This window comes from Meleagris gallopavo, chromosome 1 (genome assembly GCF_000146605.3).
Source record: "Meleagris gallopavo isolate NT-WF06-2002-E0010 breed Aviagen turkey brand Nicholas breeding stock chromosome 1, Turkey_5.1, whole genome shotgun sequence".
Taxonomy (NCBI): domain Eukaryota; kingdom Metazoa; phylum Chordata; class Aves; order Galliformes; family Phasianidae; genus Meleagris; species Meleagris gallopavo.
This window is the reverse complement of record NC_015011.2, coordinates 57,786,286-57,809,255: the sequence shown is the minus strand read 5'-3', so window position 1 is coordinate 57,809,255 and position 22,970 is coordinate 57,786,286. Positions and strand designations below refer to the sequence as shown.

The following is a 22,970-nucleotide window of genomic DNA, read 5'->3' as shown; positions in this document are numbered from 1 at the left end:
AATATTTTATTCCTCCTATAGCACTGCAATAGGCAGAGCCTCTACATATTATATTCAAATGTTGATAAGATAGCTAAGAATTTTATTCTGTATTGTAGGGAGACGCGAAAAATGAAAACATAGAAGAAAATCAGTTCTTGCATCTAGATTCAAACAGTAGGGAATGTCTATTTAATTGTCTTTAAAGACAATTTAAACCATTAGCTTTAAAGAACCACCAGAAAAGGTTGACTAAACATTAGCTGTGGAACAGTTACAAATTATTTATATTCTGAAAGCAAAGCTTTTAAAATGGTGTTACAGTAATTTAGATAAGATTACATGTGAAAACTGATGTACAGTAATTGCACATAGAGACACATGAATCATTAATATTTTAAATGCGTTTACCAAGTAGAACAAATAGACAAGAGGAATGAAGAGTAGCAGAGAAGTCTTCAAAAATAGGAGTTTTCAAAGGAAGTTGAAGTGTCATTAATGAAAGAATGTAAAGAAATTACAATAATTGGCCCATAGCAATCTCAATTTCTTGAACACAGTGAAACAAACAGGCCAGAGAGCATTTTAAACTATCCTTTTGAAAGGGGACTATGAAAATATGTTTGAAAACATGCTCCTGAACTGGAATTAACTCCTTACATTTACTCTAAAAGCACTTCCTAGCTGGGCTCTGTTGTAATTCATTTTCTGCATAACTATTACTACAGTCTGTAACGCTATTACAATTCTAACAGCTCTTTCTGCTTTTTAAGCTGGCTTTCCTGCATGGATAGAAATATGACTGTACAGAATTTGAGATTATGAGTTTGGTTTCTGTTTATAACTTATCTGCAGCTCCTTTTTTTTCCCCCAGCAACAACAGATTAAAGCATAGTTTGAAAGCTAGAGGCTTCTTCTCATTAAATAACAGATTTCTAATGTCTTATAGACATGCAGAATCCTTGACTTACATTTAAAACAACAACAGCAAAAAAGATGTTTCAAAAAATGCACTTCAAGAAATCTTCTAATGTTCCTTTTCTACCAAGTGCAAAACAACTTATTTCAATTCTTTCAAATTAAGAAATCTGGTCAGTTAAAAACACATTCCATTATTTTCTCTTATAGGATGGATAAATCTGCCAAAAAGCATTTCTCAGCATTAGGGTTTTCCATAATATATATTATTTTTCCCCTTCTTTTAAATGATTGCTTGGTAGAAGATGTTATGGGGCTTGTGCCTGTCATCACTGATCACAGCCGTGATCTTGGTGACGAAACTTAATGAAATGATTAATTCTGTAGCAAGTGCATTTTCCTTACATGAAAGCTCAGAAGAAAAAAAAAAAAGTGGAAAAAATGCACACAAAAACTTTGTTGGATAAAGCCAGTGAGGTTAAAATAAATATAATTGAACCCATCCTCTGGATAAACATTTGGACACTGACCTTAACCTTTTGAGCAGCTGGTTAAGTAGGGAAGGTGGGACGCAAATTAAGGTAGTTTAGGAATCTCCAGGACTTCTCCCTGAAATTTTCTCAGGGCACCAGGATTTCTGGTTCAATATCAGCAAATCATGACATCTGCCCTTTTATTTTACCTTCCATCTCTTTAGTAACCACATCATTTACAATTAGAATTCTTTTTAGTATTTTACCAAAAGAAATCTAGTCAATTGTTTGTGTATCCAGCAATTTCCATAACAATGCTTACAACAAGATATCTGAGCAGTTACTCAAGATTGCTCATTCACACTTACTTGATTAGAAAGGTTAAATTCTGTAAATAATGTGTGTGCAAGTCATATGATCTGAGATATTTGATGAAATTCGCAACTTCTGTGATAATTTGTTTCAAACACCTCAGTTACCAAATTAAACATAATAGGAACTGAGTGCCCTATAAAAGATAATATGCTTCATTTCTCTTTTTAAATGGAATACTAACATAACACTGCATAGTACTTTGTGATATAACTGAATCATTTTAATTTTAACTTAATTTGGACATAGAGACTTACTCTGCCCACAGGGCTCATGGGATGAGCAGCATAATCTGATGTCAGATTATAGTTAGTTGCTTCACATATCACGCTTACAGGTCTCTCCTTCTTTTCTTCAGACGTCATTGCTGCAGCAGTCCTGAAAATAGAATATGTAATAGCACTAGAACATGCTGTGTATGCACACTGCTATTAAAAAGCACCCCCAGACGTAGCCTAATACAAGCTGTGCCCTACTTTTTCAATTTAAAAGCAGTTCACATTTCATTGTAAAGTTACCTGCACTGTGTTTTAATCTTAAATCTGTCAAAGATGAATTTAAGATGTTTAAAATAGGATTTCTTTATTAGCTTATGCTGTTGGTGGGAAGGAAAAACACTTTGATATAGAAATAGGAAGAAATGCTCTCCAAAGCCACATATGGCTTTGCCTCACTTCACAGAATCATAGAATGGTTTGGGTTGGAAGAGACCTTAAAGCCCATCCAGTTTCAAAACCTCTGCCACGGGCAGGGCTGCAATCCACCAGATCAAGTTGCCCAGGGCCCCATCCAACTTGGCCTTGAACGCCTCCACAGATGGGGTATCCACAAGCTTTTTGGGCTGCCATTCCAGTTCCTCACCACCCTCTGAGTTAATGACCCAGACTAAATCTCTTCTCTTTCAGAACACACACATTTATGCAATTTCACATACTGTAGTTCTGACAATTGACACTCTAGTCACAGTGTAACAGGTGTTGCAGCAGTGGTGGTAAATAGGACACCTAACACCCAGCTACATATAGCATCTTAAAGTCACGTATGACTACCATGCATATCATCTTTGCATTTTGTTGCGTAAGCTACAAAATTAATGCAAAGATAGCAAATACATGCTATTATCCAGTGACTGGGGAAAGGACTCAACAGGCTGAGGAAATAACCAATAGAAGAAAAACTATCAGATAAAACAAGGTCAATTAAACACACTCGATTGTGCATATAGGATTCAAAAATGGATTCCTTGTTGGAAGTTTACTGGATTACTACATAATAAATACATTGTTTGCTAATGCTATAGAATATCTGAAGTGACAAATGGAAATCCACACAGTTAAACAGAATACATTTCAACTATATAACCAAGTTGCATTATGGCTTTTATCTATAAAAAAAAATAATAATAGTATCAAGTATTTAATATTACTTTCAATTAATTTAAACAAATGAAATTATATACATGGTAATTTGACTTGGAAAAAAAATAAACATCACAAATAGCAATCATGGAAGCTTATTTAAATGTTAGAAAGTTTTAAAACATGTATTTTGTAGCCACTTACTGTTCATTCACAACAAAAATACAGTTGTCCTGCGATGGCTGTCCCGTTACCGGATGTTTGCAGGTTACTTTTCGTTCATTATGACTGTAGAGGTGAGATAAGCAACAACTCTTAGGCATAAATTTTTTAGTTTTCCAGCTTAGCCATATAAAGCCACTATGTCAAGTATATCAAACCAGTGAAAATGAAGTAAGTCATTTAAAATCTTCAGATAATGCAGATTAATATTCAGTGATTGGAACAGAGCTATGTCACGCTCAAGGTCTGCTTTAGTCGACGACTCTAACCCAGCACACTGCTCCACTGCATCTCCCAGCACCAGGGAGCCTGTCGACATAGGCCTTTGCTCTCACCAGTACACCAAACCCGGCACAGTATCTTGTTCTCCTGAGCTGCAGCTGTTGCTAGATCACAGCAGCTCCAAGAACATGAAAGAAATTGCTGAAATTCAACGGCTCTCAGCTGCTGCCACTCATGAAGGAAATGTTTTGACTTGAGCCATCCAGCCCAAGAGGGGACAGGAGCAAAGGGGAGAAGGCGGTCCTGCTGTAACTGCCTGCAAGACATGCCAATCAGGTGACTCTTATACACTGGTCTTGCTGCAAAATGGGGCTTTCCTGCAAGTTTCAAGGCCTCACAAGTTCCAGCCATGTCACAAGCAAGCATGAATGAAAGTGCAGAGCTGCCAGCTGGCAAAGCAACCAGCCTGGGATGCTGTGAGAAGTCAAGGGCCTGAACTGCAACAACCCCTGGGAACAGCATTCCTCAGATGTAGGGGTGGAGCAGGGCAGGTGTGCTCATGAAATCTTCAGTGATTAAAAAGCACAGAAGCTGAAATCAGACTAGGAAAGGACAATGAAGTGTATTAATCAGGTACATTCAAGTTATTTGAAAACAAACTCACCTCACTTGTATTTTTAACACTTTATATAATCAAAAAAGTATTTACTACAAAGAGTGAAACAACAGTAACTGAAAGCAGCACTGTAAATAATGAAAAAACAATAATTCCCCTTTTAATATTTACTTTTGCAAAGAATACAGGATACAATCTGTAGGACCTTACATATTACTATGCCTTTTTTACCCCAAGTTCAGCTTTAAAAATATCTGTGGACAGAGAACAAACCTGGACGAAAGAAGTGTGCTTTAGTTGCAAGATAGCTGAAGAGGCACAAAAGGACAGGAGCTCTAAATGCCACATTTTCCCTAGCAGCTCCCTCTTTTACTGCCTGTTTGCCTAACCTTTTTGGCTTTCACAACTATGAAGCACAACTCATCTTGCAAATGTTATGCACTCTGCTCTTCCTGCTTCTTAAAACAACAGAGACTTCACATCTTAACATTCCCCAAGCTCTTGAACGTGCCTTTTGTTCATAATCATTTTGCAGCTTTGGAACATAACTTAATTACAAGTTACCTCCATTCAAAAAACCCATAAAATATTCACACTTGTTCCACGAACAGCGGATAGTTGGATAAACGTGCATAAAGCTAAGGTGCAAGATTAGAAACGTAGCCTCATTCTTTAAACTGTCTGCCTCCCCGTGCTGAAATTAAGTGGAATTTTATAAACCTACGAATACCTAAATGGATAGAGACGTTATGGAGCATAGCTAATGAACTAACAAACTCTGGTAAGTAATCTTTATTTTTTCAGTAAATTCAGCAGAATCCTCAGTTCAGCTTCCAAAGAAGCTTTGTTACAGAAGCTCATGTATTACAGTAAGGGGAACGGAGGGAGACCGCAGGAGTATGTTTGTACCATTCCTTATTGCCATGATCCCACAACTTTAAAGTGAAAATGGCCCACATTGAAGAGAACTCAAAAATATTCCCAAGAAATGAACCGGGTTTTCTTAAATTCTTTTCTTTTGCCTTCCAAAAACTTAATTTGCATTCACTCAGACACTTCAGAAACTCGTTCCAATCAGAAAATAAATGGAGATGAGCTCTCTGTAAGTTTTGTAAAAAATTATGTTTGTGTTAATCCCTGACAGCTAGCTATCTGCTGAAATCCAGTACTGCACAAAGAAATGGATCACGACTTCTGCTCAAGCACCAACAGTAATCAGGTCTGCTGTAGAGGTGTCATATCCAGGTGCTGTGGGAGTGCACCTGGCACATGCTGACACAGGAACAGGCAGGATTCAACAATCCCATGGGCAGGTCATACAAAGCCAGGAGGGAAAACAGATAAGAGCAGGAAAAGAATAAACAGAAGAGAGGATGCAAAAACAGAAATCTATTTAGCATTGTGTTTTTTTTTTTCTAGTCTTGAATCATACAGTGAGTCAGTACTTCAGTAGTAACACAGTGTTTTTGGACAAGATATGGTTTTCTGTACTGCTCGAACTGACTTTGGACATATAGCTGACATTACATATGAACAAAATGCAAGAAAAATCATAAAACATGAAACAATGTCCAGTGAGGTATAAAATTCCTTAAAGTATTTTAAAGATCCTTATAGTCACTTCTCTATAGGTGAGACAGAAATATCTTTTCTTTCTCTTCTGCTGAGATGGAAGTGAAATCTCATAAGTGAACACTGGAATCCAGCTTGAACAGAAATGTGATTCCTTTAATATGTCTTACTGGATGAACAGACTTTAAACAATTCAATTTAAAACTTGTTCATTACTCATCAGAAATGTTGCATTTTTGACATTTACTTAGCAGATATTTTGACAAGATTTCTCAAATTACTGGTGTAAAATATAGAGTATCTTGGTAATTGTTGTCATAACCCTCCTACCTAACAGTAGTTTAAGGCGTTTGTTTTAAACTAAATCTTGCAGACTACAGAAAATTTCATTGAAAGCCACCATTCAATATTCAAAATCTTTACCACATTCAGCTTGGACTGCTGTCCAAGAAATTTCACGCTGGGCCTACACCCAAGCTGCCTATCTTGTCAATGGATAACAGGGGAAATAAAGCAAAAATATTTTCTTTTACTGCAAATTTTATTTTCCATTTAATGCAAACACTACTCTGCAATTCAGAATTTCAGCTCCGCATATTTTTGTGTCTATGCCTTTATGATGTGACCAAAAGTGATTTACTTGGATAAAGGCAGCCAGAAGACAGCATGTTAACTTTCTGCTGATGCAGGGATACAACCTCCGAATCGTATATGGATATAACATTCTTTTCTTCTTTCTTTCTCAGAACAGCTAAGGGTAGAAGAGACCTTTTGGTCGACCTCCTCAAGGAAAAGGCACACAGAGCAGGCTGCTCAGGATGAAGTCCATGAGGCTTCTGAAGATCTCCAATCAATTTCTGGTAACATGTGTTGAGAAAGCGGGGTAACTATATACACAAACAGCTGTGCTAATACCAAAGGATGTGACTGACCTTTACTATTTCAGCAACCACAGTCAGTTTGTATTAATGGCCTGCTACACACCATAAATCCCCTGTATATTTTATTAGTATTCATGAGCAAACTCTCAAGATTCAATAGTAACCATTAAAGTTTGCCACTGAGAAGCATTAAACTCCAGAAATGAACACCGCTGACTAAGATCACAGAACGGTTTGGCTTGGAAGGGACCTTAAAGCTCATTTAGTTCTAAGCCCCCTAATGTAGGCAGGGCTGCCAGCCAGCAGCTCAGGCTGCCAGGGACCCATCCAACCTGGCCTTGAACGTCTCCAGGGACGGAGCACCCAAAGCTTCTATGGGCAGCTGCGCCAGTACCTCACCACTCTGAACAAAAAATTTTTACTTCCTCAGAAAAGAAACAGTGGTTTGGTGTCTGGGTTATGCTGGGACTCCGAGGAAGTGTGCCCCATGCTGAAACACTACGGCACTCCCTGGAGCAGATGTGTTTCTTCACTGAATGAAGATGATGTGACAGAGAAACAAGGCAAGTCACAGGTCTTGCACGCATCAAGATAATGCTCTGATCTTGATTCCAGTAGTGGTCCTGACAGTGGCCAGCTGTAAAAGCATCTGAAATCAAGCAACCAACCAACAAAATAAATAAATAAAGAAAGAAAGAAAGAAAAAAATCCCAACTGTACTGAAATAGCTGAAATTGGAACATATCTCTGAACAAGCTATCTCAGTGCAAGACGACTGAACAGGAAAATTTGACCTCCTTTTCTCTGGAATTTATTGTATTCTTCTTCCAAAATCATTTCTCTGAACAACTGCAGGCTTTAGCAGGTATCTCAGATTTGGCACATGGGCAAACCTTAGAGAAAAAGAATTCATCTTGTTCAGGTTACAAGATGACCACAAACTTGAATTTGGCTCATGTTATTTGCCTTCTTACTCCACTCTTTCTTCTTTCCATTATTCGAGACACTCTTCAAGAAGATAGAAGACAGACACAAGAGTATTTTACTTATTTTCACCAATGCTAAATGTGTTTAAGAAATATTGGTTAATCTACTCAGTAAATGTACAGTTAACTGCCAAAAGTGATACAAGGATGACTGAAAATGTCCTTCAATAGATCATTTAAATATATTATCCTATCCGTAGATAGAAAAATAATGTACAACTCCAGGGACAGCTGTTTGTTTTAGCTTTGCCCTGTTTTACAGAATTGCTGACCCAAAAATGCTGTGTACCAATAGCACTACGAAATCAGCAACCAGAAAATTTGATCCAGTTTTGTCATTTTGAAGTTGTTTTAATCTTTAAATGTACTGGGGGTTTTTTGTTTGATTTTTTTTGATTTTTTTTGATTTTTTATTTTTTGGATAGGCAATCAACTCAGCTGATAGCAGTAGAAATAGAAAAAAATATATAATCCAGCTGGTACAGGAAGGTCTATGCAATTGAATTGAAGAGTTAGGCAGTCTCTGGAGAGAGAGCAATTCACTCTGAAATGGCAAGGAAGATCCAAGTACAAAGGTGAGGACACTCAGATTGGGGTCTCTCCACTGTATGATTTGGTTGAGCTCCCTATCCTCTCATGAAAATGGAGCAGGGGCCAGAACTCTCAAAAAAACATCTGGTTTTCTCCCACTGAAATTAAAGCTAGATACCACTTCAAAGCGTCTCTCATGCCCTTTCTCTGTATACTTCATCTATATGGTCCTAAAGTCTACAGCCTTCTCATTTAGTCATTCTCAATGTGACCATCAAAGCAAAGGCTGAGTTGTACTTCACTGAAAGGATACAAACAAACCCGTAAACCAGGACAACACTTCCAACAAACCTCCTCATCTTTAATTCAGAAAAACTGTTCCTTTCGATAAAACTGAAGAACACATTTCAGAAGGTTGGCATACCAGATATCTGCCTCCTAACATGTTTTCTAAGCCTTAGGTAAGATTTTCAGTCTGATGATCTAATCCAGAGGCAATCTCTTTATATCACAAATTTACTCGGTGTACATAGAGATATTTCATAACAGAGGCAAATGTATACATTTTTCATGTTTCATAACAAAATACTTTAAAGCTGTGAATAAAGCAAAAAATCACAAAAGCAATGAAGTTCTCCTCTCTAAATTAATGTTAATTTTTTTCACTGACATTTGAAGGTAAGATTAAACTGGAAACATATGTAGGAGGAGTCTAGTCCAGCATTATTCAACTTTTGTGAAGCATTTCATTATAAAATTATGGAAAAATAGTAACAAAAAAATCACATCAGCAATGTTTATGTTGTGTGCTTGCTTTCTAAGATAAGAATGCCTCATTTCTAACTGACATAAATGCAGTAACTTATAATTATCTAACAAGAAGTTGTCTGGATTTGGAAAAAAATTAAGTAAATGCAGTCCCTACACAAATGCACAAATGTTAGCAAGAATGTGGTCTGTGGTTGCACAAACTCTTATTTTACTAAATCTGTAATGCCACATTGTACAGTAAACAGAACAAGCTTTTTTTTTTTGCCAATACTGTCATACCCTATAATTATAAAGCTTTTTTTCAATTAAGTTTTTTAAACAACTCTGGCAACCATCTGGATTGAACTGTAGGCTTCACTGGAAGACATACGAGTACGGTAATTCAACATTAGGGCCACTGTATAAAAGGGAGTGTAAAGAGACAGGAAGTTTCAAAGTGCACAAAGTGCTGACATGCATCACATACACTGTGACTGCAAAAGTGAAGTATTTAGAATACTTTGGTGCACACACATTTGGGAAGGCGCGTGCAAAACTCTATTGATCTTTGTGGCAAACAACACAACACCTAGTCTGCAGTTGCTGCTGCCACCAATTTCTTGATCTGCTGTGAGTTTCGTTTTTTCAGACAAAAGCTCTTTTCTCTCTGGATCTTCCCCTTAAGCCCTCCTTAGTATGAAGCACTCACAGGAGTTTTGGTCTCCTTGCTAGTGCTGTAATGAAAAAGCACGTGAACATCTCTATACAACTGACTGTACTCAGCTTTTCAATCATTATAGATATTTATGTCTCTAAATATTAAGCATTACTGCCCTGAAAGTGTAACCTGTTCTTTCAATCGGACCTTTGTAAAACCAGATTTATATTTCAGTGAAAATAAAGCCTTTTCTTGCCTAAGCTGATACAACTGATTTTCCAAAACTTTGTAGGAGGGTTTCTTTCACATGTAACATATTTGAGAATTTGCAAGATACTGAAATTCAATAATGGCCACAAAAGTGGAGCAATCTGTGAAGCAACTTGCTGTGTGTCATCAGTCTACATAAGATTTTTACATTTTAAGCCCTGGCACAGTGTAAAATATACTATCTTGGTAACAGCACTGCAGTCAAAGAAAACCCTCAACTGTTCATTATTATAAAATGACTAAAACATTATTTGCTGTTTGAGAGAGTTTGAGAAAAAAAGGAGGCAGTTATGAGGCACAACTATCTGTAAGTCTCAGATTTGATATTTGAAATCTTAGTGCTCCTTAAAGGATAACTACTTGGGAAGCTTCCAAGAACTAGTGTAACATAAGACCCTTGGAGTGAAAGACTACATGCTGTTTTCTAAATTCAAGTAAGATTTGGAATAGCATGGTTCAATAGGTGGCTTGCAGACAAGAAGTAGTACTGAATGTTCCCATACTGTTGAGGACTGACCACAGACATCCTACCAACTAATGCTGCCCAAAAGCCCACTTGTCCCTTGCAACAAGGATGCTACAACCTCTGCTGAAGAGGCAGTGAGGGTAAAAGAAATAAAAGCTAACTTTTGGAGAGGGCAACAAGAAGCCATAGATAACAGCTGTCCTAATACAACGAGCTAGTTTTCTTTGCTGCTAAAAAGACAGACTGGTCATATTAGACTGTATGAAGTCACCTAGTTTCATTAAGAAGAGTTGACTAGGAACTATTAATAGGTATTTACTTATAGATACATAAATGTTAAAGGTTTATGGAACTGGAAACGATCTGACCCGAACTTACAAGAGACATACAAACGTAGGTTGTGTAACTGCATGATCAGAACTATATCACAACACCTGGAACAATTCAGCACACCAAGTGCTGTCATTCGGAGAATGGAGAAAAGCCAGGATTCTCAGCCACCATCCACAAATTTTAAGTAACAATTCTTCGCAAATGTTTTTATACAGCTGTCAAGACATCAAATGTTTTCATCAAAGATCACTGAACAAGGGATTGATATCTAATGCCTATCACTGAGTTCAGTTCTCAGCACGCCTTGGCTTTCATGATTTATTATGTTGTAAGAAATACAAGTGAAATGCACTAAGGTTGTTAGACAGAGAAGTATGAACTCAAAAATTGGCTTTGACTTATGATTCCATTTTATTTTATTATGAATTCCAGAGATATTTTGCAAGATAAGCCTATTTTAATAATAGTTCATGTTTTATAATAATTAAGCACTGAAAAAAAATCCCCTTAAATATTACACGAGAAAAATGCATGCAAACAAATTAAGCAGTTTTTATACAAGCAAACAATATCTCGTCTATGCAAAAACTAATCTTGCTGTCAAAAGTATTTCCAACTGAAGTCTTACTTGGCTCTCATACTTTCAAGAATTCAAGATATCTCCAATCTTGAAAGGTCAAAGTTGCCCCACAATGTCTTCACCTCTCAAGCACTGACAACCTTGACTATCCTGTCATTCTGTCCAGCCTCCTTCCCACTTTTAGTTCAAATGGGAGTTCATTGAAATTGACAGATGCAGAAAAAATATAGAAAACTCTGTGTTTCACTGAGAGATAGTTGTGCCTGTACTAACAGAAGCAATAAATCTACTAACAAAACTAATAAATCCCACTACTAATTTTTCAATGTGTTTGGAGCACTCTCTGGACAGGTGACAATCCCTCCTGGCAAAACCTAGTTATTTAGTAAATAGTTGTAATCTCCTCCTATTTATAGTTCTCTTGATATTCTTGATATAGTTCTCTAATGATATTCCCCCCTCGATACATTATCCATCAGAATTCTTCTCATCTTAGTTTTCACCTTACTGTGGGGTTGTTTTGCTTATAGTAAGGAACAAAAGAGTACAATGTGAATTTACAGTTTATGATCTGCTGCTTGATTACTATTTTCAATATTTAGCACCTAAGCCCAACCTTCTTGCTCTCTTTCTCCTTCCTCTCCTTAGTTTTTTTTCCAGATGATCTCTCAACTATGCATGTAATTCCTTCCCCAGTTTTCCACTCTTTCTGTGCAACTATTCCATGCCTTCACTGTCATGTCTACTTCCTCTTCGCAGTTACTACTCTTGAATAAGAAGTTGCTGATTACTGAAATAACCCTATTTATTGGATTCTCATTCTCTCACAACTCAGATATCACTTTGCTTCCACTACTGGTCTCCTCAGCTGTTGATTATCTTCACTCAATACTGCTTGCTTCTTAAAAGACACTACTTGCTTAGTATTTTTTATGCCTGTATCATATAACCCCAAATCCTGCTTAGTCTCAAACTACTTACAGAAAGATATCCTTTAAAAAGCACTATTTGAAGTTACAGCACTATTCAATCGTTCCATTAAACTCCTGCTGTACAACTACAAAGAATCAAAGCTGCTTAATTTTATTGAGTTGTAAATGCAACATATACATACATACACTTTTATTTTAGTAAATTAGTACTTTAGGATCAATGGCAGACTTTCAAAAGAGGTTTGGTGAAATTGCTTTGCTTTTCCTTGCAAATCTAAGTAAGCACATCAGCAATCTAATAGGTGCTAGCAGTAGTACTTAAACACCTTATTTCTCTTGAAAGTTATCTCTTTCAGTCAAATTTAAAGGGATATCTTCCCCTTACCCCATCTGCTATTATTAATGATTTATTTATTTTAAAGATTACGTGAATCCCAGTATCAATTTTCAATGAAGCAAATTCCATTTTTATTTTAGCCAACGTGGCTATGTAGGCATGTAACAACATAGTACTGTTTTCAGCTACAACGATTCCACGACATCTTGATTATCCTCCCAATGCCATACAAGTCGACACGCTTCCACAGTCGGATCTCTAGTAAACATCAATTTTTATTAAATATCACACACTTCTGTTAATTACTCAGTAAAACTTAAAAGGAAACCATGCTTATCAAGTCCTTATATCAGAATATATTGGGCAAATACCTAGTTGTGACCTAATCTGTTGAGAGAGAAAAAGGGCTTGGCAAGCTCCCATAAAGCAAATGCATTATCAACTGGGAAGCGCTTAGAAATATTTAAGTCTGATAAAGGAAAGCAGCTGAAGTGTTGATGTAGACACCCATTTTAATTGTGGTACTACACTCAGGCATCCCATATTTTGGACTTTCCCTCACAACAGATTCTATTTTGCAAGAAGTAAAGACAGATGCTGAAACTTTATAAAAATAGTTAATTTAGAAACAAACAGCCGTCATTAACGCTCCTATCACAGGTCTCCTTAAAGCCATGGCAAGTTTTTAAGAGTATTTAATCTTGGTGGTCCACTGACACAGTATATGCAAACATGTGCACTAGACCCCAGAAGATAATTAAAGCTTGCAGTATGAGTGGGCCTGCAATCATCTCAGACAAGAGAGTATAAAACCTACTAAAAACATTCATTGCCTATGATGCAGAGTTCGAGTCCATAGACAGACCATATAAAGTGGAACCCTGACCGTGTTGGCTTTCATCTGCGAGGTCTGCTGGCACAGAGTAGCCTCACACAACTCTGGTGCTGCTTTCAGTCTATAAGGATTTGGTTTCAGGAGCTGATCATTAAAAAAACAACAACAGCAACAACAACAACAACAACAACAACAAAACACCAAAAATCTATATTATGTCCTTAGACAAATAGTAGCAAGTTGTTTCAGATATCTTCAAAACACAGAAGTAAGATCAGTTTTGCATTTGCTTGAAATCACAGCATAAACAGAAATTTAGATTTTCTCTGTGCATGCACATACTTCAAAAGATTACACTGCCTTCTTGAAACTGTCACATGTAATGTTCATAAGTCTGCCTGCTCATCTTTCAGATGAAAAATCCTGAAAAAGATGCAGCATATTCTATTCCCAAGATACAAACAACACCGATAACACTTGTGGAAAACCATGATTTAAATCAGAGGTGATCTGTAAAGAATAGACCGAGCTGCTGAGAGGTCACATTTCCTCTATTTGTCTGCTTTCAAGTCTATCATTCTCTACTATTCTTCATCTTACTATCTTGAAGTATTTCTAAAAATTAGGCAAGCCTCAACAGTTTAGCAAATATTACTTCACAGAAAAAAAAGCTATTATAATATTAACCACAAGGGCTCCTGAAAGTTTTAATTCCTCTTACAGATCAGCACAGCTCATTATCAGGGGCAGAATGTCCTATGGGGACAGTGTCTGTGCTTCTATAACACATTTAACTTTGATGATCAGACGGCTAGGTCTAATTGCTGGTGTTAAGAATACAGAATAACAGAATGGTTCAGGTTGGAAGGGACCTCTGTAGATCATCTAGCCTCTTTGCTCAACCTATTTGCAATTAGTGAAAAGAACCTTTTGCAGCACTGAATCTGTCTTCATGCTATTTAATGATACTATTTTACAGCATTAATTCCTTGCCTGTGATCAAAAAGCAGTAAAGTCCATAGATTTAAGTAACGAGAAAAATAACTTGAGAAACATTCCATGGAAACGGGCAAAGCCAAATTATGGCTGGGAGTTGGAGATCAGCACCTCCCTCAAGAACCAGGAAGAAAAGGAAAAGTGGGAGTGTGTAGAGATGGTGGTATAAGAGAAATTGTACAAAGCCAAGTAGCAGGAAATTAGTTTGCTTCATTTTCAAAATGCACCAAGTCTTCCATCAAAACTAGTTCTGGTTTGCTTTTTCTTGACCAGTTACTCTACATATCAACACAAGAGGAAATCTAGATAAGTGAATATTTTCCTACAAGCCCAGAATACAGGAAGAGAAAGGTTGTGGTAGTGATATAAAATACCTTTCTACTATATTTAAGAAGTCTAGAATTTTTAATGTCATTCACGCATCTTCCCGTACTCAATCTCAGAAAGGCAAAATTGGTTTAAAAAAAAAAAGATAGAAAGAAAAAACAAAGATACTCCCAAATAAGATTTTTCACATTAGATATTGCTATGATACAATCCAGTTATTTAGAACCAGATTACTACAAAGAAAAAAAAAAAAGGTAAGTCAAGCTGAACACAAGATTAAGTACTGTTTTCTTTATGTGGTGTTTTAGATGCTTTTCCCCACCTTGCTGCTGAGATTCTTGTAAGATAAATAAACATAATCACACAATTTCTGAAGCAGCAACAATTTGTGACAACTTCAGCAGCACTATTATTTATTGCTAGATAAGGAAATGGGATAGATAAAGGGTGACTATATACATACTGCTGTAGATGAAAAAAATAGCATTAAAAAAAAAAAAGGAAAAATGCTCAGTAAGGACAAAAAAGAAATGAATTATGTTCTTTCAAGAAATGGCTTCATTACATGGAACAAATGATTTACTGCTTAGAATTACTTATGTGTTTCAACACATCCGGTCACGTACTACAAAAGGAGTTTGCATCCACCTCCCAGTGCTTAAACACAGGCTGTTAATCACTTTGATACCTGTACGTCTTATATAATCAAACAACTGGCTCTAAAAATTCAAAAATTCCAGTTGAGGAAAGTTTTTCTTGGCTGTCTCTCCTTGTATTTTCACATCTTCAGTTTCAGTACCGACACAGACTGTTCTGCACTATTAATTTCCTTCATAAATGCAAGGGAATTACTGCATCTCGTTTGTTTTGATTGCCATGTAGAAAACACACATAGTAAAAAGATATTACGGTTCGGTGTCTTAATTTCAAACCTTCACAATTACGTTTTTATTTCACCACACAATTGAAATAACACACTTTTTATTAATAACTACTAGTGATCCAGAAACACAGTCCTTCAAAGAATGACATACTGAGATATCTCTATTGTAATTGTTGGTTAACTGCAGCAATAAAGTGTAGGAGAAATGTTACCTTTTGAACAGATATGATGCCACTGATGACCCTGCCATCACTTTCTTACAATAAGTTCATACTTCATTGGGAACTAGAAGTTGGAAGTCATTTTTTTTCACAGATGGTTTAATTCAAGCTGTTGAGGGACTCTAAGCTTCTGGAATTGTGGCATGCTGTTCAATACACAAGCTGTCTTTGGTCAGCTCTGGTAGGCTGCACTCCCACATACTGAGTAGTAAAACGCTGAATAGCATCAGTGATGACTTCTCAAGTCATAATCCGAAGAGGTAAAACTTTCTGATGTGAAGTGCACACAGCTGCCGCAAGCCATGGAAATTAATGAGGACTGCTGCAAAAGTAATGCTTCTTATTTTGTTACATTGGCCCAGAACGGCAGAAGGGGATGTAGCTGAATTGTGGTAGAGGATGAACCTTCCCACCAATATTCCATTACATTTTGTTGTTCTGTTACAGATATCAGCAGCGAGTCACTGTGACAAAATAAGCTGACATGGAAAAGTATATGAAGGAAAGGCGTGTCACTGAACTCCTCCGTGCAGAAAATGGCACCCACTGACATTCACTGATGCTTGCTGAATGTTTCTGGAGATCAAACTGCACACATGAGCACAGTGTGGCAGTGGATGATGTGTTTCAGTAGTGGCGGCAGGAACGTGAAAGGCAAGCCATGTTCCAGATGGTTATGCACAGTTGTTACACCACAAAATGAAGAGTGTCTCCATTAGCTCAACTGCATGAATTGGCAGAATACAACCAGGGAACTCTTTGTAGAGATGAATATCAGCTTCAGTGCACTTAAAATGATCGTGGCAATGTTGGAAGATCACAGAGTTTGCACCTGGTGAGATCCATGAATGCTCACACAGGAACATAAAGAACACTGTATGAAAGTTTGTCAGGACCTACTGAACCAATACAAGGCTGAAGGCGACAGTTTCCTGGATCGTATCACTACTGGTAACAAGATGTGGTGTCACCACTACAAATCAGGGTCAAAACTTCATGGAGTGGTGACGTGAATTCCTTATTGAATAAAAAGTTGAAGATGTGGCCATCAGCAGGTAAAGTGTCTGTCAGGTAAAAGCACTGCCTTTTATTACAGGAAAAAGGCAATCCTTCTGGATTTCCTGAAGCCTGGACAGACCATAAGCTCTGACTGCAATATCATAGCACTGACTAAGGAGAAGGCTCAAGCTTCCAGAGTCAGGTCAGAAAATAAGAAAACCTTTTTCTTGTAACACTACTAGATCAGACTCCATGCCAGCTTGAAGAAGGTGGAGCAAATTGCCAATTTTGGTGGGACTGTTCTACCCAGCCACCATTCCACATGGACTATTCTATAGAGACTTCTGACTTCCATCTGTTTGGGCTGAGAAAAGCTGGACTAAAAGCTACACCTGTAGCTCTTCTGCCATGATCAGTGCTCAAAAAGTCACGCCACTGAAAATGAATCATTTTTCACAGTGCTAACTTTCCAGTGGGCAGCCAGCATGGGGTGCAGCAAGGAAGATGGAATTGTGCTTCTGACAACACCTGACACATACATTAGCTTAGCTATATACTAAGCATCAGGCTGGCAACAGTGATGTTTTAACATTAGAGCAATTCATTTGTTGTGGTTCTAATGTTCTAACAATTACAACAAAAAACATTCTAGCCAAGACTTTCCTTTCAAGAAGGAACTCTACCTAACAAGACAAATCAGTTTGTTTCAACGTGGCACAACTGATGCTGGGGACAAATGGGCAATGGCTGGTGTAGATTACACTCAGTAGCAAAATAAGGGAATTTTAAAATGACAAAGTCCAGTATCATCCTCCATACTGATGAGAACACTTTTCATTTTCTATTAACTTCAGAACTTGTTTTAGTTTTTTCTATGCTGAAGCTGGCTTTAGAATGAATTTTAAAGGACTATGTATATCATATTCAAGAAAATAAACTAACTGCAATTTACCATATGGAGTATTACTCATTTCTCCTTTTACCACTAGAAAACATGAACATAAGGAAGAGATTTGCGAGGCAGTGATTCTTCATGAGAAAACCAGAAGTGAAAACTCTTTGCCACAATTTTTTCTTTCCAGATTACACATACATTCTGTCAGAAAAGCGGATTTTAGGCTACACTTCAAGACTGTAAAACAGAGTATTTGTGAAGAATAATGTTTTTACAGTATCTCTCGCCTTATAGAATGTTTCCAGAATCAGCAACTTCAGAGGTATTTCAGATCTATAATTTATGCTATGTAGAGTTTTTACAGTTCTCCAGCTACTCAACACATTTCTACATGTTATGTGCCTTCTGACATAAAATTATTTCAGAATGCTTTTCATCTAGTATAAAAAGTCCTAGCATTCTTTATGGAAATCCAGCCTTTGTAGGGCATTGTCTTCTGTTCTTGATATCAAATGATTTCTGTTTCTGCTTAAAATGTATTTATAGCCTTTGAGTTTACAGTCACACATCACCATCACTTAAAGAAGAAAGCCTAAATGTTGAACTGAAAAGACCTCTTAGATGCAGAAAAGAGCATTGTTCACTTGTTTGTTTGTTTTCAATTCAGATTTCTGCTGAGTCCAACAAAGACTCAGGCACAGAGCAGATCTCAGAAAGGTAGTGCAGAACAGCTCTAACTCCTTATCATTTTGTTGCGTGTGTCTGTTCTGATCAACATGATGAATAACTAAAAAAGGCTTCTGTCTGGAGCTGTATGTGCATTACAGTTACAACTTAATAGTGGACAGAAATAACAATAAAAAAAAAAATCCTATGAAGGCATGGCCTTCAACAATCCTTCTGTATAAGAAGGATATTAGAACTGACCATTCAGTAAGAAATAAGAGATCACAAAATGACACCAATATTAAAAGACAGCATCTACTATTTATGAGTACTATTAACACTCTTCTATTTCATTTGAGTCTCATAAAGCAAAGGTGAAGATCATTAACAGGGAAGAGGTGAAGAGTGTGGGATTTAAGAGCAATTTCTTGTTTTGTGTGAAAAAAATGGGCATAAGAGTAAGTCATAATAATGAAAACAAAACACGACTTGACTAACTCTTCCAAGTGAAGATGAATGTAGAGAGCTTGGCTGTACTATTGACTGTAGCTGGGAAGTTTCCAGATATCTGCTGTCTGCAGTGTGTGATATCACCCAATTTGCTCATGTTCCCTGCCAACCCAGTGAAAGGAGTTTGAAAATGATGTCAAACTAGCAATAGTCAGCAAAAAGCTTGTTGTGGTCATCTCTCTTCATATTCCTTTCCCCTCAGTAGGCCCTGAGGGCTGCATGTGCCCCGCGGCCTGCTACCCAAATAGCCCTGCATAAGCAATGGAAACGAAAAATTCATTTCTTTCAGTACTATGAATTGAAGTGTAATTTTGTGCTAGAACTGTAGCATGTGAAATGGAGTGCTCTCATTTCATTTCTTCAAAACCGTGTGGGCAACTTATAGAGCTGTCTGGATATTTAAGACAGTTGTGTTCCCAACTTTCTTATAAACAGATCTTTGTGGGCACCAGGATGGCGACAGGACTTGTAAAACATTAGTAACTCAAAAATAATAACAAAAAATATATATATCATAAGAAAGGAACTTTTGTCAGACCATTCAATATGGCTTTGTTTTTATTATCTTATAATACAAAGATGCTACTTTACAAAAGGTTAATGGTACGAGTTAACAGTCTCAAACCTTCAAAATGAGTTTAAACCTTGTATTTCCTAGGCCACCAAACTTTCTACTATAAACAGAATATTAGCCATAACAGTGGGGACAACTGAAGTAAAAATATCCCAACTAGAAAATCCAATTTACTTAATGCATTTTACAAGAACAGGAAATGCACAAGCCAGAATGTATATTGGCACATCTACTTTAGATAAAACTTATTTTCTCCTTCAGTTGGACAGTTCCAACCATGTCAACGATCGGCACTGCCACATAACTAAGTTTTTAATTATTTAATGCTCAGTTAAATGTCAGATCCCTTTATATGTATTTTACGTAAGCACTTATGATCATCACGAGTGCTTTCAGTACTTGGAAAAAAAAAGAACATTACAGTACAGAAAAAGAATGCCTGAAGATCAACATATGAGGAAAATCAAGAAAGATGTTAAGACTATGATATAAAATCATCAACTTTGCCAAGAACAAGTGCAAACAAGTAGTAATGTTTGCCATAAATGTTCATACTTCTTCTCATTAGGCAGAAAGTATTCTGAGGTAATGAATATGTTCACTGATCACTGCTCTAAACTATTTTACTGCTCACGAGCAGTAAACTCAAAAGTTCTTGTAAATTTTTGGCAGTATAACAGCTTTCACTTTCTTCCTGAATGAAATTTGTTTCTTAATCCAGGTAAGGAAAAAACAAATCACACAATGTTACAGCTCATGCTCTTTTAGAGATCCTATTATTTAGATAAAATAGCTGTTTCAGTAGTAGAAGAAACATATTTAATTACCTCCACATGCACAAAGAAACAAAACCACACACCCATAAAACACCAAAACTAAAAAACAAACCAACAACAGAAGCCAACAAAGGCAGATAGAACCAGCTCAATTCAGAAGCAAAGCCAGAAGCTTCTTTCCATCACTAGAGTAAGCAGTGTGTGCCATAAAACACACAAATACATTCCTCTTTTAACTTATATTAGGTAGCCACATATTTTAGCAAGATAAACTTGCTCATATTTAAAATTTTATTCTCTCCTTTAACAAATAACAACAAAACTAATTCTTCAAGAAAATGAAAAAGTTGCGAGCAAAATTGTTACTCCAATAGGAAGGAAGAAGTAACTGGAAAATTCCAGAGATCATCACAGCAACTCAGTCTAACTGCGGCACTGTTCAGTTAACCAACAAAACCATGGAGTTTTATATAAGTTATAATGTGATAAAACTAACTAATGTAATAAGTATCTTCAGACCTATATTTAAGAAATGCCTCTTTCTTCCACTCCCTTTTTCCTTCCCCCTGGAAAGAATTCAAGTTATCCTTAATCATTTAAGAGTACAGCTGCATACCTTTGGTAAAGAAAAACGGAAAATTAGAAGTTTATATTCAATCTGAAATTCTAGCCAATAGAATGGGAAAATAGTCATGCATGTCATTCACTCACATGGCTGCTAATCTAGAAATCTACAAATTAATTTTTGGGTACAACATCTGTACTCTTTTCCGTTTTATTACAGAACATTCAATAGAGTTTACAAGTATCAAAAAGCACAGCATACTTAAAACATTTTAAAGTCAGAAGCTCCAACATAACTGTCTATAAAGACCTATTTCAACTAACCCCAAATTACACTAAACAAACAGCTATAAAGTTGGTAATAAAAATTCACGCAGCTTTAAAAAACCTAAGTAGGTACAATAAACACATCATTAAAATAAACACTGAAATTATTTTCAAGATTGTTATGAAGGTATATTTGTGTCAATATACTTCAGAAACCACTTTCCACTACTTTCTGCTTTAAGTTCTGCCTTGGAAACCATCTACACAAAAAGCAACAAAGAAACTTTAATGTGATTTGGCTGATTATCATTAACATAAATCATAAATATATTAATTCTGTATCTGAAATATTATACTGTCACAGTATAATACGTAAATTATGTCAGCTGATGCATTAAAGAAATTATCCTGAGCACATGCTTCTGATAGCTAACATATACATCTGTGGAGCTACCAAAGGCTCTGATTCAGATGATCTAAATCCAATCTGGAAACAATTTCCTGCTAGAAATCAATATCTACCTTTTACCAAGATGAGTTTCACTACTCCCAGAAACTCCAAACAAATGAATAAAACATTTTTTTGCATGTATTCATCCACTGAAACCAAAGTGACACAGCAAACCCTAGCTTTCCTTTTCAAAATACTTTTGTGTAGATAAAGTGCTGTCATTTTCTAGCTATAACATATTAAAAGAGAAAACCTTTCAAAAATTGGAATCTGCCAAGAATTCTAAATTTAGTACTGCCGCACTTTTATAATGAGACTTTTAAGAACAAGGGAGAAGAAAAAACACGTATTTTGTATTTCTTGGGCAGTGCTAAAACAGTTTCCAAGAAGTGGGAACTAGAGTGTATTTCAGTTATTTAAAACTTAAGCTGCAAACGGACAGAGTTCTGAGGGCTTTTCTTTTGGTGGTTTGTTTTTTTTCCCCCCTAAATTTATAGCTGACAGGTTTTGCAGCTCAGTATATGATATTCATACAGAAATAAACATTCACGCTGGCAGACGATATACATACAGACACATACATTCACTGGAAGCGCATCTGTTTTTCCACTTGTTGTCCTCCACACACACATACACAATCCTCAAAATAACATTTATAAGATGGTCAACTATTCTCATTGCCTTATAAACTACAGGCTAAAATAAGGTAACTTAAAGCGTCTCTTTTGATTGTACTTCCATCTTAGTGTTGCTTGCTGATTAAGAAAGCTGAAATTCCTGATGCATTCAATCTCTTAAACACGATCCAATAGATGAGCACAGTTGAATACAAATCTTGGAAGTTACACACAGAAAGTAATAAATCAATGAGCAGTCAATTAAGCAGTCAATCACTACTTAACATTAGGCTTGCATTTAAAATCTTAACTTTGAATGCTAAAAATGCTGTTTATCACTTCGACTATGATACGAATATGCTGGATTTGAACTTCTTTTTTTTTTTCCCAAAGAAGGAGGAAATGCTTTATGTCTAAAATACAGTTAAAACGTACATCGAAACATAAGAATTACTCACCAGTCTCCAGGGAAATTCATTCCTTACCAAAAGCCTGACACACAAACAACAAAATACACACCAAGACGTGAGGTACAGCCCTTTCCTCTCTAAAGCTGCTCCCCAGTGAGCACTGCACAACTCCGACCCAGAGAAAAAGCAACTCAGCTGTCAGGACTGCTAGCCTCCAGAGAAAGCTGATACTGCGGTGATGTCACACACTTCTGATGTGTTGCTGCAGCTCCAAGTTATCAACTCCCTTCTGCCAATAAAATCTCTGCTTCGAAATGATGGAAGACAAAACATATTTAACAAGAGGATTAAATTTCAACAGGAGCTAACAGTAAAGATTTTTAAGAGCATGTCACGAGTTATACAAAATATTACAGAGAGAGGAAGTGAAAAAGAACAGATGTTGGCAGCATTATATAAACACATTCTTCTAATTTACCTTCAACTCGCAAAGCCTTGATTTGTTGCAGTCATATTCATAAAC

The 22,970-nt window shown here is 36.6% G+C and overlaps 1 protein-coding gene across 2 annotated transcripts in view; it reads right to left on the bottom strand.

Annotated features, from left to right (window-relative positions):
- LOC104912041 (pleckstrin homology domain-containing family A member 5-like) overlaps positions 1–22,714 on the bottom strand; it is a 35,159-nt gene extending 12,445 nt beyond the window's left edge. The window contains exons 1-3 of one of the 2 annotated variants that reach the window (XM_019616071.2): positions 22,496–22,714; positions 3,305–3,388; positions 2,000–2,120 (exon numbers count right to left, since the gene is read on the bottom strand). In XM_019616071.2, the coding sequence (XP_019471616.1) occupies positions 2,000–2,120; positions 3,305–3,388; positions 22,496–22,515 (225 nt within the window). In that variant the 5' untranslated portion in view covers positions 22,516–22,714. The remainder of the gene's footprint in view (positions 1–1,999; positions 2,121–3,304; positions 3,389–22,495) is intronic. The other variant, XM_010714790.3, reaches the window with a different exon arrangement.
- Between the last annotated feature and the right edge of the window lie 256 nt (positions 22,715–22,970).